Consider the following 18159-nt stretch of genomic DNA (forward strand, 5'->3'; position numbering starts at 1 on the left):
GCAAATCACATGATGGTGCTCTTGGGGCACATGGCTTCGACAGTGCATGTCACCCCCTTCGCACGTCTCCACCTGCGCACTCCTCAATGGACCCTAGCAACCCAGTGGTCACAAGCGACGGATCCTTGCTCACAACACATATCTGTGACATCGTCTCTTCGACAGTCGCTTCTTTGGTGGTTGACATCTTCAAATCTATCCAGAGGTCTACTGTTCCATCTACCTCCTCATCATCTAGTCATCACCACAGATGCATCCCCCTATGCCTGGGGAGCTCACTTGAACGAATTCCAAACTCAGGGTTTTTGGACTGCCCAGGAAAAGAAGCATCACATCAATTTCCTAGAACTCCGAGCAATGTTTTATGCCCTCAAGGCATTTCAACATCTTCTCTTTCCTCAAGTACTACTCCTTTGCACAGACAATCAAGTTGCAATGTACTACATCAACAAACAGGGAGGGACGGGCTCTCGCCTGTTGTGTCAGGAAGCCCAACAGATTTGGTCTTGGGCGACAGCTCGTCATTTATTCCTGAAAGCCATCTACATTAAAGGGGAGCAGAATTCCTTAGCAGACAATCTCAGCAGAATTCTCCAACCTCACGAATGGACTCTCGACCCCTTGACTCTCCAGTCCATTTTCACTCAATGGGGCACTCCTCAAGTGGACCTTTTTGCAGCTCCTCACAATCATCAACTGCCCCTGTTTTGCTCCAGACTCTACTCCCCTCACCATCTGGCACCCGATGCATTTCTCCTGGATTGGACCAATCTCTTCCTATATGCATTTCCTCCTCTACCGCTCATGCTGCGGACATTGTTCAAGCTCAAGAGGGAACAAGCCACCATGATTCTCATCGCTCCACGGTGGCCCAGGCAACACTGGTTCTCCCTTCTACTTCAGCTCAGTTCCAGGGAACCCATACTTCTTCCACTGTTTCCTTCACTGCTTACTCAGCATCAACAGTCCCTACTGCATCCCAACTTACAGTCTCTGCACCTGACAGCTTGGTATCTCTCGGGCTAACTTCGGCTCATTCACTCCTATCTCAGCCTGTCCGTTCTATCATTGATGCTTCCAGGAAACCGGCCACCCTTCATTGTTATCAACAGAAATGGTCTCGGTTTTCTTCCTGGTGCCTCTTACATCTCCATAATCCCACGTCTCTAGCAGTGGGACTGGTGTTGGACTATCTTCTTTCCTTGTCTGACTCTGGTCTTAAATCTACTTCTATCAGAGTTCATCTCAGTGCCATTGCTACCTTTCATGAGCCAATTCATGGAAAACCCCTTTCTGCTCATCCTTTGGTTTCCAGATTCATGAGGGGCCTTTTCAATGTGAAACCACCTCTCAAAGCCCCTCTTGTTGTCTGGGATCTCAATGTGGTTCTTTCTGCTTTAATGAAGCCTCCTTTTGAACCTTTGGCCACTACACATTTCAAATTTCTCACTTGGAAAGTGGTCTTCCTTATTGCTCTCACCTCTGCCAGGAGGGTCCACCTTTCACTGTTTTTCACCATGATAAGGTGGTTCTACGTACACACCCAAAGTTTCTCCCTAAGGATGTCTGACTTTCACCTTAACCAGTCCATTGTCCTACCTGTTTTTTTCCCGAAGCCTCATTCTCATCCAGGCGAACAGGCTTTGCATACCTTGGACTGTAAACGTGCTTTGGCTTACTATCTCGAACGCACTAAACCTCACAGATCATCTCCTCAACTTTTTTTATCCTTTGATCCTAACAAGATGGGTCATCCTGTATCTAAACGCACTTTATCCAATTGGCTTGCTGCTTGCGTTTCATTCTGTTATGCTCAGTTGGGCCTGACTCTGGAAGGTTCTATCACGGGCCACAAAGTTAGAACTATGGCAGCGTCTGTAGCTTTCCTCCGCTCCACTTCCATTGAGGAAATCTGCAAGGCTGCTACTTGGTCCTCAGTTCATACTTTTACATCTCACTATTGTCTGAATGCATTCTCCAGACGGGATGGACACTTCGGCCAATCTGTTTTACAAAATCTTTTTTCCTAATGGCCAACTTTCCCTCCATCCCTCTTTTTGTTAGCTTGGAGGTCACCCATCAGTCAAGAATATGCTGCCTGCTTGTCCTGGGATAAAGCACAGTTACTTACCGAAACAAGTGTTATCCAGGGACAGGAGGCAGATATTCTTGCGTCCCACCCACCTCCCCAGGTTGGCTTCTTAGCTGGCTTATCCTAACTGGGGACCACGCGCCTTCGTCGGGCGGGAAGGCACTCGCGCACGCGCGGTGCGGCCTAGCTAGAACTTTCTAAGTTCTTAGAGTCCAATCACTCTAAAAATTGTCTGTACCGGGGCTCCATTGGTGCCGTCACCCATCAGTCAAGAATATCTGCCTGCTGTTCCTGGATAACACCTGTTACGGTAAGTAACTGTGCTATTTGGATGCTGAGCGCCAGGGACATGAGGGGGCCTGGGTTAAGGGGCAGCTGGATAAAGCCTTTTCGGTCCCGCCGATCACACTTAACACTCTGTCCCACTGGTATCAGCTGTTGAAGTCTTCACTCTCTTTGTCGGTCTTTATGCCCTTATGGCTACAGTGGGATCAGGAGCACAGCGTTTCTGAGCAGCAGCAGTTTCTGGCCTGTTTTTGGACCTTATACTCCTTTACTAATTCTGCTAACTTTCAAGAACTCCAATATAAAGTCCTCCATAGAGCCTATTTTACCAGACAACGAGGTGCACGCTTGGACTTTGGGAGGGTGACCTTTGTGTTATGTGCAAATGTCTGGCGGGTGCTTACCTTCATTCATTCCTTGAGTGCTCCAAACTGTCCATATGGCGGGAAGTGCTCCCCCTTCTGGAGCGGGTCGCCTGTCGCCCCGTCGATTGGAATTATGGAACCCTCCTGCTGGGCTTTCTAGATACCCTTCAGGAACAAGGATTTACAGTTCCCCAATGCTGTTTCTTTTATAATGCCATTCTCCTAGTTAAGAAACTGATTCTGACTTATTGGATGTCAGAGGTGCCCCAGTGGAAGAGTAGACTTCGGGAGCTGGCCCAATTTGAGATTCGGTCCTATGCTAAGGTCTCCACAATTAGCTAGGCAGCATTATGTTACCCTGTGGGAATGGCTGAGGGACCTGGTGCCCCTTGACTAGGTGGGGGAGGCTGTTCCCCTCTTCTTCTTTTTCTTCTTCTTCTGCCTGATGCTCGCTCTCCGCTGGGTTTGGCAGTTCCTTTGGTACCTTGGGGTTGGGTGGGGGTGGGGGGATAGGATTTCAAGCTGGTGTGCATGTTGTGGTGTATGGTGTGGTTGAGAGTGTGCGTTTGACGGTGTGCAGAGTGTATGGTTGTCTTAGGGGCATTTCCCAAAAATTGTGGAAGGGCACTCTAATTGCTGTCCCTGAGTTTTTCCTTTTCTCAGTTTTAGCATTTGCCGTGGGCGTAGTGCTCAGTTGCTCGTTTTGTTATACTGTATTTTGGGGTCTCCTGCCTAGGTGGCTTTTTTGTGGACTTTACTGCTTATGTTGAAATTTCTTTGTATTTGGCTGCTCTTATACTTTTCTGAGTATGCATACTGTTCGAGTATGACCCTTTTCACTTTCAATAAACATGTTAAAAAAAAAAGAATGCAGCACCACATAAACAGTAATGCATATCTTCTAGTACTGTGCAAAATATAAAGACCGACAAATATCAATCATCACATAGAAACAAAACAAAAATGGAAAATAAGGTACCATGTTATTGGACAAATCCATTTTTCTATTAGCTTTCAGAGACCAAGAACTCCTTCCTCAGGTTAGTACTCCTGACTTGAGAATGGGGATTTTGGTCTCTTAAAGCTAGTAAAAAATGTATTAAAATTAGTCTAATAAAAAGATCACCTTATTTCCATTTTCAAATTATAAACATTTATTAACACAGATATAATACTACTTTATCCTAAAGCAAAAAAAACCCCCTCAAACAAACAACTTTTATATACCTTGGTTGTCTTTGGGTTTTTGCTTTCCTCAGCTTCTCTTCACTCTCTCATTCTTTCCAATGTCTGTCCTCATTCTGTGCCCCTTCCATATGGCTTGGCCCTCTTTCTCTCCATTCCATCCAGCCTGAGCCCCATCTCTCCTTGATCCAGCATTTACCTTAAGAACATAAGAAATGCCTCTGCTGGGTCAGACCCGAGGTCCATCGTGCCCAGCAGTCCGCTCATGCGGCGGCCCAACAGGTCCAGGACCTGTGCAGTAATCTTCTATCTATACCCCTCTATCCCCATTTCCAGTAAGAATTTGTCCAATCCTTTCTTGAACCCCAGTACCGTACTCTGCCTTATAACGTCCTCTGGAAGCGCATTCCAGGTGTCCACCACACGTTGGGTAAAGAAGAACTTCCTAGCATTTGTTTTGAATCTGTCCCCTTTCAACTTTTCCGAATGCCCTCTTGTTCTCTTATTTTTCGAAAGTTCGAAGAATCTGTCCCTCTCTACTCTCTCTATGCCCTTCATGATCTTGTAAGTCTCTATCATATCCCCTCTAAGTCTCCTCTTCTCCAGGGAAAAGAGACCCAGCTTCTCCAATCTCTCAGAATATGACAGGTTTTCCATACCTATTATCAGACGTGTTGCTCTCCTTTGAACCCTCTCGACTAACGCCATATCCTTCTTAAGATACGGCGACCAATATTGGACGCAGTACTCCAAATGCGGGCGCACCATCGCCCGATACAACGGCAGGATAACTTCTTTCGTTCTGGCTGTAATACCCTTTTTGATTATACCAAGCATTCTATTCGCTCTCTTAGCGGCCGCTGCACACTGTGCTGACGGCTTCATTGTCATATCCACCATTACCCCCAAGTCCCTTTCCTGGGTACTCTTATTCAATAACATCCCTCCCATTGTATAGTTGTACCTCGAGTTTCTGTTCCCCACATGTAATACTTTACATTTTTCAATGTTGAACTTCATCTGCCATCTGTGTCTCAGAGTCATCATTCCACCTCTTTTCGAGCATCATCCTTCTACGTGCCCATCTCACCAATGTTCATCTTTTCCAGAATCTTCATTGTGCCCCTTTTCTTATCATAGAAACATAGAGTATGACGGCAGAAAAGGGCCGACGGCCCAACAAGTCTGCCCACTCAAGAACCTTCCCTCCTTCGAGAATCCATCTTTTAAGCATTCCTCTGGAGCGACCCCCACCTGTCTGTCCCATCGTCCCTTGAAGTCGAGCGTGGTACTGGCCTCGACTACCTAACATGGAAGACCATTCCATCGATCAATTACTCTTTCGGTGAAGAAATATTTCCTGGTGTCCCCATTAAATCTTCTCCCCCTGAGTTTTAGCGGATGCCCTCTTGTCAAGTTTCAAGTTTCAAGTTTTATTAGGATTTGATATACCACTTATCAAGGTTATCTAAGTGGTTTTTTACAATCAGGTACTCAAGCATTTTTCCTATCTGTCCCGGTGGGCTCACAATCTATCTAACGTACCTGATTGTCGCCGTGGGACCCGTAAGACAAAAGATTTCTTCCTCCACATCAATGCGGCCCGTGATGTATTTGAATGTTTCTATCATGTCCCCCCTTTCTCTGCGCTCTTCGAGAGAATATAAGCGCAGCCTGCTCAAACGTTCTTCATACGGGAGATTTTTTAGTCCTGAGACCATCCTAGTGGCCATTCGCTGAATCAACTCCATTCTCTTCACATCCTTTTGATAATGTGACCTCCAAAACTGAACACAGTACTCCAGGTGAGGTCTCACCATTGATTTGTACAACGGCAGTATAACTTCAGGCTTTCGGCTGATAAAGCTCCTTCTGATGCAGCCCAGTATTTGTCTAGCTTTTGCTGTAGCTTTCTTCACCTGATTCGCAGCTTTCATATCTTCCCGGATGAATACTCCCAAGTCCCGTTCTACTACAGTTCTGGTTAGGTTTTCACCATTCAGGGTATATGTTCTGCATGGATTTCTGCTACCAAGGTGCATTACTTACATTTTTTGGCATTAAAATTTAGTTGCCAAGTACTGGATCATTGTTCTAGTAAAAGTAGGTCCTGCTCCATAGTGCCAGGCATGGTTGCGCTATCAGGTTCTGCTGCGCTGCCCACAACGTTGCATAGTTTAGAGTCATCAGCGAATAATGTTCACTATCTGCCTTCTCAATGTCCTTACCTTTCCCTTTTTTCAGCATTGCTTCTCTCTTTCACCTCCCCTTTTTCAGCACTACCCCCCCTTCAGCATTGCTCCCTCTTTGTGTCTTCCCCTTTTCAGCATTGTCCCATCTGTATCCCCATCAACTCTCTATTTCAGTATTATCCCCCTCTGTGTGCCAATCCAGCCTCTTTCAGCATTGCCTTCCTCTGTAAACCCATCTACCCCCTTTCAGTATGGCGCTTTCTGTGTTCCTCTCTACCCCCCCCCTCAGCATTTCCCCTCTGTATCCCTATCCTTATAGTTCCTTCTTGTCCTTTCACTATGTCACTGTTTGTCTCCATTTTCATCATATCTCCTCTCTTTCTTTGTTCCTGCACCCTGTAGTCAGCAACTTTCCACCCACCTTCCCTCCACTCCAGCCCAGCTCATTATGACATCTTTCCTTTTGTTTCCCTCTCCTCTCTCTTTCTCCCCCATCACCCACAAGTTCTGCATCTGGCCCCTCTCCCTTCCACCCACACTCCATTCCCCATGGCCCTCTTCGGCAACTTGGCAGTGGCGGCGGTGGCTGCTGGCAATGGCTGCTGGCGTCAGGGCCTTCCCTCTGCAAGACCCCCTATGTGGAAACAGGAAGTTGAAACAAAGAGGTGGGACTCACGGAGGGAAAGCCCTGACGCTGGAAGCCTATCTTGATCGCTGCCGAGTTGCCGAAGAGGGTCGCTGGGAAAGGGATGTGGAAGCAGGTGGAAGGGAAAGGAAGGCGTTCCAGAGCACAAAGCCAACCCGGGCCAGCATGATTTCTTTTTCAGTACTGCCACTGCCGCCCCCCAAAAAGGTGAAAACCGATCTAAATAGGTAAATTAAAAAGACTCCCAGATGCCTGAGGGAGTCCTCAAAAAGAGGCCATGTCCGGGGACATCTGACAACCCTACATCCTACGGTTCAAAACACAAGAAGAAATGGGCTCACTTTTCCCTATAGCCTATTTAAACCCAGATAGCACTGACATTCAGCGCTGGTATCTGAGAACTTAGGATTGCAAAAAAGCTATCTTAATTTATCCTGACAGTTGTCTGGATCTCAATGCTGAATATCGCCATTATCTGGATAATGATAGCAGACGGAAAGAATACCAGCTGTTTAGAGGTGATATCCAGACAGAAGCTGGCACTGAACATTCAGGTATATGTTTAACATTGTGGCCAGAACTTAAGAAAAGTGCTGACCATCAAGTTTAAATATTGACCCATGAAAGATTGTTTTTCCGATCATCTGGAGTGCTGTGCAACAACAGAGTGCTGTTAGGAGGATATCATGACCTTCTGCTGACCCAACCCCCCACCCCTTCTGAGCTGAGCACAATGTCTTCCAAGTGATTCAATTCACCTCCTCTTGGAGGGTTGGGGGTGTTAGGAACAGTGCTACCTGCTCTGTTTCTCCATGCAGATAATGATAGTTTAGCTGCTATGTTCCTTCTTGTTTGTGCTTAGATATTGCAGATTGGGCAGGCAGATTCTGGGGTGGGATAGAATGGGATGAGACAAAAGGAGAGGCTGCACATTCAGTGCAGGTAGAGAAAGATTTATCCCATTCACCTGTGCATTGTGCTTTTGTGTTAATGCTAGATGCCACCGATTGAGCCTGCACCTGCAATATCCCAGCCAGCTGTTGTCCTTGCAAGCCCAACACCTGTGCCTGCCTCCCCACCCAGCCCAGTCCCCCTTCCCTGCTCAGAGACTCCTACTGTGGGGCAGCTTGTTTCCAGTAAGTACTGTATGGGTTCTCCTTTTCTGTTCTTGATATCACGGGGGAAGGGGAGAGAGTTGGGGGGGGAAGCTGTGAAAGATAAACCACAGACTGTCACTCTCTTAAATGCCTTGGCACGTATGCTGTTGGGAGGACTGGATAAAAACCTAAATAAATAAATATGCATACTGAGCCAGCAAGTGTCACTGTTGTGCAATAAATAGGTTCTCTTTTCCTGGCACCAGGGATCTCTGCCTCTACAGCAGTTCCAGCTGGTCTGAGGAATAAGAACTGTCCCTTGGAAGTGCTATTCTGCCAGTCCTCAACACTCTTAATCTGAAAAGGAAATGCAAGGGAAAGACATGCTTGCAACTCTGTTGCACTCCCAGGAAATTGTACCGCAAACAGGAATACTGCACCAAGATGTGACCACACTTGTCATTGCTTATCTAAATCTGCTATACAGTACACACCCTGGAAGAGCCAGATGAAAAAGAGTAAGGAAAGAGTGAGCATATGACTCCCTGATGAGAGCCAACATGGAAAGGGCTATGCATGATTCTCTGATCCTGCACTTGCTAAGTTACTCCTGTGCCCTGATTTGGATTGTCATTTTTGCAGAGAGCATACATTGGGATAATTCTATAACAATATGTCTATATATAGGCACTAGGGGAGGTAATTCTAAAACTGGATGCCTAACATTAGGCGTCAAGGGTCAGATTCAGTAAATGTCACTAAAGATATACACTAAACTACCGTGGTAGTCTACAAAGGACGCTCTCCCTTTGCAGAATGCTTAGCGTGGATCTCACAACTAACATGGGGTGCTTAATTTATGCCTTGCTGACCCTGGTGTAATGCTGGTGCCCAACTTAGGCATGGATATGACATTTTTCTATAATACCATGCCTACATTTTGAGAATGACCCCAACCCACCCACGCTCCTCCTATAGCCACTCCCCTTTTGAGTTGGGTGCTATGCTGTTGGTGACCTACAAGATTACACCCCCCCATACCTTTCCTATGTATGTTATGTTACGTCGGATTTCTAGACCATATAACCATTACTTCAATGCGGTTTACAAAAGATTACAATATGCCCTTGTAGTATTTGTTTTATCTTCCCCTTGTCTCTTATTTCCTTTTCCCCCCTCTCCTTTTCTATCTTGGATTCTAGCTGTGTTAATTTTCCCCATTTTAGTCTATACACCACTTTGAGTCCAGTTCTGAAAGGCGATATTAACAAGATCCTAATAAACGTATGCAATTTAGGTACAGATGTTGTAGAATAGCAAGTAGGGAAGATGTGTGCACAAAGCCAAATTGTTGCCAATTAACTCCACTTACTGGTTGACATCTCATTAACTAATCAATTTCTACATTCATCTGTCCTATCTGCACATCCAACCAGTGGCATAGCGAGGGTGAATGGCACCGGTGTGGGGGGGAGGTGAATGGCACACCTCCCCCACCTCCCTGCTGCCCATACACACACACCTTCCCTTCCCCCATACCTTCTTAATTTTCTAGGCGCGAGCAACATTACAATCTTGCTGCCTGCCTCGTGTCAGCTATCCCTCTGTCATCACTTCTTAGGCATGGGGCCCAGAAATGACGTCAGAGAGAAGCAACACTGATGCGTAATACTGCTCGCACAGGGAAAATTAAAGAGGTATGAGAGAAGGAAGGGGAGCATGAGTGCGGGGGGGGGTAGAGGGGGTGGAGAAGAGGACAGGTGCCTACACCTCTTACAAAGACCACGCCCAGGGTGGACCCCCGCCCCCCCTTACTATGCCACTGCATCCAACTATAGACAACCTATATACAATTTGGGGGCAAGTGTGCATAAATATTATAGAAGAGATGGCTCAGGGGTGATATGATAGAGGTCTATAAATTAATGAGTGGAGTGGAAAGGGTAGATGTGAATCGCTTGTTCACTCTTTCTAAAAATACTAGGACAAAGGGACATGCGATGAAGCTACTAAGTAGTAGATTTAAAACAAACCAGAGAAAATATTTCTTCGTTGGAATTCGTTGTTAGAAAATGTGGTGAAATCAGTTAGTTTGGTGGGGTTTAAAAAAGGTTTGGATAATTTCCAAAAGGAGAAGTCCATAGGCCATTATTGAGATGGCTTGGGGAAATCCACTGCTTATTCCTAGGATAAGCAGCATAACATCTCTTTTACTACTTGGGATCTTGCTAGGTACTTGGGACCTGGGTTGGCCACTGTTGGAAACAGAATACTGGGCTTGATACAAAAGTGTTAGATCCCTTAGCACATTTGTTGCATGAGGAAGAGTCAGTCAATCCAGCATGAAAGGCTTGCACAGTACTTGAGTAAAGTATGCCCTCTAAGTACACTCTGACCAAACAGAGCCATTTATAATTTTGGGGAGTCATAGTATCACCTAATATCTATGTCCCATATGGGGGACCCTCAGATCCCCACTCCATTTCTGTACCAGACCAGCATAGGAGCAGGTCAGTGAGATGTCCCATAGCAACTTGTGTAAATGAGATACAGACAACGGGAGGTCTTCATCCTGTTAAAAAAATTGCTATAACCTATCACAGACCCCTATAAGACTTGCTGTTTGCAGGGCACCCATATAATGTGTCAATTGTGTATAACTATATAGGTCCCCTGGCCTTATAGCTAGTGTGTTAGCACTGGAAATGATTGTAAAGCTCCATTCTTATCTAGAACCTGTACTATAGAGTGAATACACTGTGCTCCCCACCTACGAGAAACTACAGAAATCAGACTTGGTACAAATTTGGAATTTTCTTGTAGGGGCAATAAATCTAGGATTATAATGCATCATCTTCATCAGATGACCCCAGGCCAACCTCAGGGGACTCAATATGGAGTTATGTTCTTAACAAATAACACAGAGGCACCAACAATTGGCAGTTTTGCACATAAGTGGGAAGGTATTATTTTATAAGTTAATTAGGGTGGACCTGTGAGGGAGTGTATACATGGGTGAGCCATGGGTATGTCGCCAAGTGTTACATGCAACTTATAGAATACTATCAGTTGAGCACGTTGCATGGCATATTTAGGCATACCAACTTACACCTCCTGTTGATGTTTTGTAAGTGGGTATGATGGTACACCGTCAATAGCGCACAGGACAATTGCCTCCGTCATAAAGGGAGCAAAATTTTCGGAGCACAATTGTAAGCGTAGTGGGAGGGGGTTTGCGACAATCTTCAAATTGAGAGCACGTTGACATCCCCCTGAAGGAGAGCGTTCCCCCCACACACCCCTCAGAGCGGAAGAGCGGAAACAGGAAGGCTTCGGGAGGAGAGCGTGAGTTGTAAGTGTAGTGGGGGGGGGTTCACACACACACCCCCCTTAACAAGAGTGCAAGTGTGTTGGGGGTTCCCCCCCAAACCCTCCCTCAGAATGCAAACGGGAAGGCATAGGGGGTGGCACGCATTTGTCCTGCGTGCAAATGTCAGGGTGGAATTGTCGGTGCGCAAATGTCCTGCGTGCATTTGATGGATCACCGGGCATGACTAAAGTTTGATGCACCAATGTATCTTTGCATTAGTATTCTAGAATGTTTTGGAATGCCCTGAAGCCCTTACAAAATTGGTACTAAGCATTATCCCAGGACAAGCAGGCAGATATTCTTGACTGATGGGTGACGGCACCGACGGAGCCCCGGTACGGACACTTTAAGAGTGATTGCACTCTAAGAACTTGGAAAGTTCTAGAGACCGCACCGCGCATGCGCGAGTGCCTTCCCGCCCGACCCCGACGCGCGGTCCCTCAGTTTCTTAGTTTCCGCGGAGCTAAGAAGTCGCATTTTCAACAGCTGTTAAAAATTTTTTTCATTCGCCTTCCCGCTCGCGTAAACTTTTTTGGGTTTTTCTGCCCTTCCTTTTTTCTTTCTTTTGTAAAAAAAAAAAAAAAAAATACTCTTATTTTTTTCGAGTTTTCTTGATTTGCCCCGGCGGGGCCTACTGCCATCATCGAGGCCTCGGCCTTCGATTTGGCAGAAGCCGTTTTTCCGTTCATGCCCCCCCAGCCCGGGTTCAAGAAGTGCCAGCGGTGTGCACGGCCTATTTCCCTTACAGACCCACACAACTGGTGCCTTCAGTGTCTGGGTCCGGATCATCAGGCCGCCACCTGCACCCGCTGTGCCACTTTGAAAAAGCGGACTCTCAAAAATCGAGAAATACAACAGAGACTGCTTTTCGGCACCGACATGTCCGACCCCGTGTCTTCGGCACCGGTCTCGGTACCTGTTTCGTCGGCACCCACCTCATCGACGCCACGCGATACCGCGTTGGCGTCGCAGCATGCAGGTAAGCCGGCTAAGAAGCCTTCCCCGCTGGAACGTCCTCCGGTCTCCATTGCAGAGAGTCCAGTCCTGCCGACCGTGAGGCGCCAGCGGAAGCGCTCCGCCCCTATTGAGGTGAGTCCCTCGACATCGGGCTCCTCATCTCCGGGGCGTAGAGCGGCACCGCAGGTACCGCAGAAGAAAAAAGCGGTACCGGTGCCCTCCCTCGATGATCGCATTGCGGCCATCTTACAGGTGCAGCTGAGGGACCAGCTCAAACAACTCCTTCCAGCTCTCCTGACACCGAGCCCTCCGGTGTCGGTCCCCACTGGGCAACCGGTACCGATTGTGGAACAGTCTGTATTGTCACCATCCACTCCTTCGGTACCGGTACACTCGGCCTCATCGGTATCGATGCCTGTCCTCGCACCGGAGCCCAGGTCTCATCACCAATCGGTACAGACTTCGGCTCCGGTACAACCGATAACATCACCCGGTACCGCGTCGATGAGGTCGGGTAAGTCGGTACGTAAGTCCCGACACCTGGATCCGTCCACCCCGGAGTCTCGGGACCGTGGTCCCCATATTCGAGACCCTGATCTGTGGGGCGATTCTGAAGAACCTTTTCTGTCAGAAGGGGAGTGTTCGTCAGAGGAAGACGAGCCTGTTCTTCAGGACACTTCCTCCAAGCCTGATTCCACCTCTTTCTCTTCTTTTTTAAGAGATATGTGTGACTCTCTTTCCATTCCTTTGGAGGCTGAGTCTAAAAAGTCCAAAGCTTTTCTAGACGCTCTTGATTTTGACCAGCCTCCAAAGGAATTCTTGAAACTCCCTTTACATGACATCCTGAGGGAGACCTTTTACAAGAATTTGGAGACTCCTCTTACTGTCCCGGGAGCTCCCCGCAAATTGGATTCCCTATATAAAGTAATCCCTAGTCCTGGATTCGATAAACCACAGCTCCCTCATGAGTCTCTCCTTGTAGAATCCACCCTCAAGAAGTCCTTAGGAGCTAGTGTCTATGCCTCTGTTCCTCCTGGCAGAGAGGGAAAAGCCATGGACAAATTTGGTAAGCGACTTTACCAGAATGCGATGCTTGCTAATCGTTCTGGTAACTATGCTTTTCATTTTTCTTTTTATTTAAAGCATCTCCTTACCACCATGGCTTCCTTTGAGCAGTACCTTCCTGTGGGGAATCGTGAGGCTTTCCATCAATGCTCTTCATCTCTTTTCCAGCTCAGAAAATTCATGGTAAGGTCTATATATGACACTTTTGAGCTTACCTCTAGAGCAACAGCCATGTCTGTAGCCATGCGCCGTTTGGCTTGGCTCAGAGTCTCCGAGCTTGATGTTAATCATCAAGACCGGTTGGCTAATGCCCCATGTTTAGGGGATGAGCTGTTCGGAGAATCTATGGACTCAACGACCCAGAAGCTCTCGGCTCATGAAACCCGCTGGGATACCCTTCTTAAGACCAAGAAGAAACCCCCACCTCCACGGCCATTCAGACAGCAATCGGCCTATCAGCGGCGTTTTGTGGCTCGCCCCTTGCAGCCTTCCACTCAGCAACCTAGGAGGCAGCGTCAACAACAGCGGCAAACGCCTAGACCTCAGCAGCAACAACCAGTCAAGCAGCCTCCTCAACAAAAATCGACTCAGCCCTTTTGACTTAATCCTCGAGGGCATAGCCAGCGTTCAAACATCTCCTCTCCTCCCTCAACCGATAGGAGGACGACTCTCTTTCTTTCTCAGCCGGTGGGAAGTTATCACTTCGGACCAGTGGGTCCTCAACATCATCCGCCACGGCTACTCTCTCAACTTTCACACCCTTCCGGGCCAAAGTCTACCAAAAGAGTCTGCTTTGCACACTCCTCAATCTGCCCTCCTTCGTCAGGAGGTTCAATCCCTCCTACTTCTGAACGCCATAGAGGAAGTTCCTCTAGATCAAAGGGGGCAGGGATTCTACTCCCGTTATTTTCTAGTTCCCAAAAAAACAGGAGACCTCAGACCAATTCTAGATCTGCGAGATCTCAACAAATGCTTGGTCAAAGAAAAATTCAAGATGCTATCTCTAGCTACTCTTTATCCTCTCCTCGATCACAACGACTGGCTATGCTCTCTCGATCTCAAAGAGGCCTACACTCACATTCCAATCAACCCGGCCTCCAGACAGTACCTTCGCTTCATGATCAATCACTGTCATTACCAATACAGAGTGCTCCCCTTCGGTCTTGCCTCCTCTCCAAGGGTGTTCACAAAATGTCTGGTCGTGGTAGCAGCGTTTCTGCGCTCCCACCACCTTCAGGTTTTTCCCTACCTGGACGACTGGTTAATCAAGGCCATTTCATCTCAAACTGTTCTTCTGGCCACCAACCAGACCATCTTGTTTCTACAACTTCTAGGGTTCGAAATCAATATACCCAAGTCTCACCTTCTTCCTACACAGAGACTTCAATTCATTGGAGCGGTGCTGGACACTGTCCAGATGAGAGCCTTCTTGCCGGACAACCGTCTTCACAACCTCCAATCGCTCTGTCAGCAGGTGCTGCCCCAGCACTCCATTTCTGCAAAGCAGATGATGATTCTCTTGGGTCACATGGCCTCCACAGTTCATGTCACACCCCTCGCACGTCTTCACCTGCGCACTCCTCAATGGACCCTGGCTCTCCAGTGGTCTCAAGCGACAGACTCTTGCTCACGACACATATCTGTGACATCATCTCTTCGTCAGTCTCTGCAATGGTGGTTGACATCCTCAAATCTCTCCAGGGGCCTTCTGTTCCATCTGCCTCCTCATCAACTGGTCATCACCACCGACGCCTCCCCTTATGCATGGGGAGCCCATCTGAACGAGTTCCAAACTCAAGGCATTTGGACCCCTCAGGAAAAGAAGCATCACATCAATTTCCTAGAACTCAGGGCAATGTTCTATGCCCTCAAGGCCTTCCAACATCTTCTATTTCCTCAAGTCCTTCTACTCTGCACAGACAACCAGGTAGCCATGTACTACATCAACAAACAGGGTGGAACAGGCTCTCGCCTCTTATGCCAGGAAGCTCAGAGAATCTGGTCTTGGGCAACCACTCGCCGCTTATTCCTGAAGGCGATTTATATTCAAGGAGAACAGAATTTCTTAGCGGACAAGCTCAGCAGAGTTCTCCAACCCCACGAATGGACTCTCGACCCATCGACTCTACAGTCCATCTTTGCCCAATGGGGCACTCCTCAGGTGGACCTCTTTGCAGCTCCTCACAATCATCAGTTGCCCCAATTCTGCTCCAGACTTTACTCTCCTCACCGTCTGGCAGCAGATGCTTTTCTTCTGGATTGGTCCAATCTATTCCTCTATGCTTTCCCTCCTCTACCGCTCATGCTTCGGACCTTGTTCAAACTAAAGAGGGAACGGGCCACCATGATCCTGATTGCTCCACGGTGGCCCAGACAACATTGGTTCTCCCTTCTACTTCAACTCAGTTCCAGGGATCCATTTCTACTTCCACTGTTTCCCTCTCTGCTTACACAGGATCAGGAAACCCTCCTCCATCCCAACCTACAGTCTCTACACCTGACAGCTTGGTATCTCTCGGGCTGACTTCAACTGATCTTATCCTATCTCAGCCTGTTCGCTCCATTCTGGACGCCTCCAGGAAACCAGCCACTCTACAATGTTACCATCAAAAGTGGACGAGGTTTTCTTCTTGGTGTCTCCTACATCATCATGACCCCAAGTCTCTTGCAGTGGAAACTCTATTGGATTATCTGCTTTCTCTGTCTAATTCTGGTCTCAAGTCTACTTCCATCAGAGTCCATCTCAGTGCCATTACGGCCTTTCATGAGCCGGTCCAGGGGAAACTCCTTTCAGCTCATCCCCTGGTCTCCAGATTCATGCGAGGTCTTTTCAATGTAAAACCACCTCTCAAAGCACCTCCTGTGATCTGGGATCTGAACGTGGTTCTCTCCACCTTGATGAAGCCTCCATTTGAACCCTTGGCTACGGCCTCTTTCAAATTTCTCACTTGGAAGGTACTTTTTCTTATTGCTCTCACCTCTGCCAGGAGGGTCAGTGAGCTCCATGCACTAGTTTCTGACCCACCTTTCACAGTCTTTCATCACAACAAGGTGGTTCTGCGTACACATCCAAAGTTTCTCCCTAAGGTTGTCTCTGAGTTCCATCTCAACCAATCTATTGTATTGCCTGTTTTTTTTCCTAAACCTCACTCCCATTCCGGAGAACAGGCTCTTCATACTTTGGACTGTAAGCAGGCTTTAGCTTACTATTTAGACCGTACTAAGCCCCACAGATCATCTCCCCAACTTTTTCTGTCCTTTGATCCGAATAAATTGGGACGTCCTGTTTCTAAGCGCACGCTATCTAATTGGCTTGCTGCGTGCATTTCATTCTGCTATGCTCAGTCCGGACTGACACTGGAAGGTTCTGTCACGGCCCATAGAGTTAGAGCTATGGCAGCATCTGTAGCTTTCCTCCGTTCCACGCCTATTGAGGAAATCTGCAAAGCTGCTACGTGGTCCTCAGTCCATACTTTTACATCTCATTATTGTCTGGATGCTTTCTCCAGACGGGATGGACACTTCGGCCAATCTGTTTTGCAAAATTTGTTTTCCTAATGGCCAACCTTCCCTCCATCCCTCTTTTTGTTAGCTTGGAGGTCACCCATCAGTCAAGAATATGCTGCCTGCTTGTCCTGGGATAAAGCACAGTTACTTACCGTAACAGGTGTTATCCAGGGACAGCAGGCAGATATTCTTGCGTCCCACCCACCTCCCCGGGTTGGCTTCTTAGCTGGCTTATCTTAACTGAGGGACCGCGCGTCGGGGTCGGGCGGGAAGGCACTCGCGCATGCGCGGTGCGGTCTCTAGAACTTTCCAAGTTCTTAGAGTGCAATCACTCTAAAAGTGTCCGTACCGGGGCTCCGTCGGTGCCGTCACCCATCAGTCAAGAATATCTGCCTGCTGTCCCTGGATAACACCTGTTACGGTAAGTAACTGTGCTTAATCCGTTGTTGTACCTATAATTTGGGGCCAAGTTATAGAATTACCCTGCCATTCCATAAAGGAAAGTAGGTACCTTCCTTTATAGAATACTATCATAAAATACTAGCCTGTAAAATTAGCAGTAAGGAACTAGAAGACTCCCTTTCTTGTATATTATTCTGCGTTCCGCCAAAAAGCTGGTCAAAAGCTAAAGAGGACTTTTGCAAATTTGTCCTACATAACTCAATCACTTCATCACATAATTTAATTGCAGGAGATATAAACCTACATTTAGATGAAGTGGACAATCCAGAAGCGAAAGACTTTAAAAACTTTCTATCTCTACTTAATTACAATCTCGCTTTACACACACAAACGCATGAAAAAGGCCATCATTTAGATGTCGTAGCGATGTCCACAAAAGAGATCTTAGACTCTTCCATCTCTCTTTCAGATGGTACTTGGTGTCACGATATCTGATCTGACCATTTCACTTATTATTTCAATCTAACCTGGACTCAACTAAAATCTAAGACTCATCCACGGACAAAAAGAGAACACCTTACAAGGGGCCATATCAATCTAGAGGAATATTGGTCACAATATGATCTACAAGAGAAGATAGAAGAAGGAGTTGATTTCTGTGATCACTGGATGAAAACTAGCACATCCATTTTAGATAACATTGCCCCTAAACAAAACAGTAAAAGCTGCTCAAATAAATACAACAAATAAACACAGAAATAGACGGCAGATAAGGGCCACGGCCCATCTAGTCTGCCCACCCCAATGACCCTCTCCTACCTTTCTCTGTGAATAGATCCCACGTGTCTATCCCATTTGGCCTTAAAATCAGGCACGCTGCTGGCCTCAATAACCTGAAGTAGAAGACTATTCCAGCGATCAACCACCCTTTCAGTGAAAAAGAATTTCCTGGTGTCCCCGTGCAGTTTCCCGCCCCTGATTTTTCACGGATGCCCC

At 47.2% G+C, this 18159-nt stretch overlaps 1 protein-coding gene across 5 annotated transcripts in view; it reads left to right on the plus strand.

The window, feature by feature from the left end:
• POU6F1 (POU class 6 homeobox 1) overlaps positions 1–18159 on the plus strand; it is a 243556-nt gene that overhangs the window by 195314 nt on the left and 30083 nt on the right. For all 5 annotated transcript variants that reach the window (XM_033939750.1, XM_033939751.1, XM_033939749.1 and 2 more), the window contains one exon: positions 7763–7901. In XM_033939750.1, coding sequence (XP_033795641.1) covers positions 7763–7901 — 139 coding nt within the window. The remainder of the gene's footprint in view (positions 1–7762; positions 7902–18159) is intronic.

Source organism: Geotrypetes seraphini, chromosome 3 (genome assembly GCF_902459505.1).
Source record: "Geotrypetes seraphini chromosome 3, aGeoSer1.1, whole genome shotgun sequence".
NCBI classification, from domain to species: domain Eukaryota; kingdom Metazoa; phylum Chordata; class Amphibia; order Gymnophiona; family Dermophiidae; genus Geotrypetes; species Geotrypetes seraphini.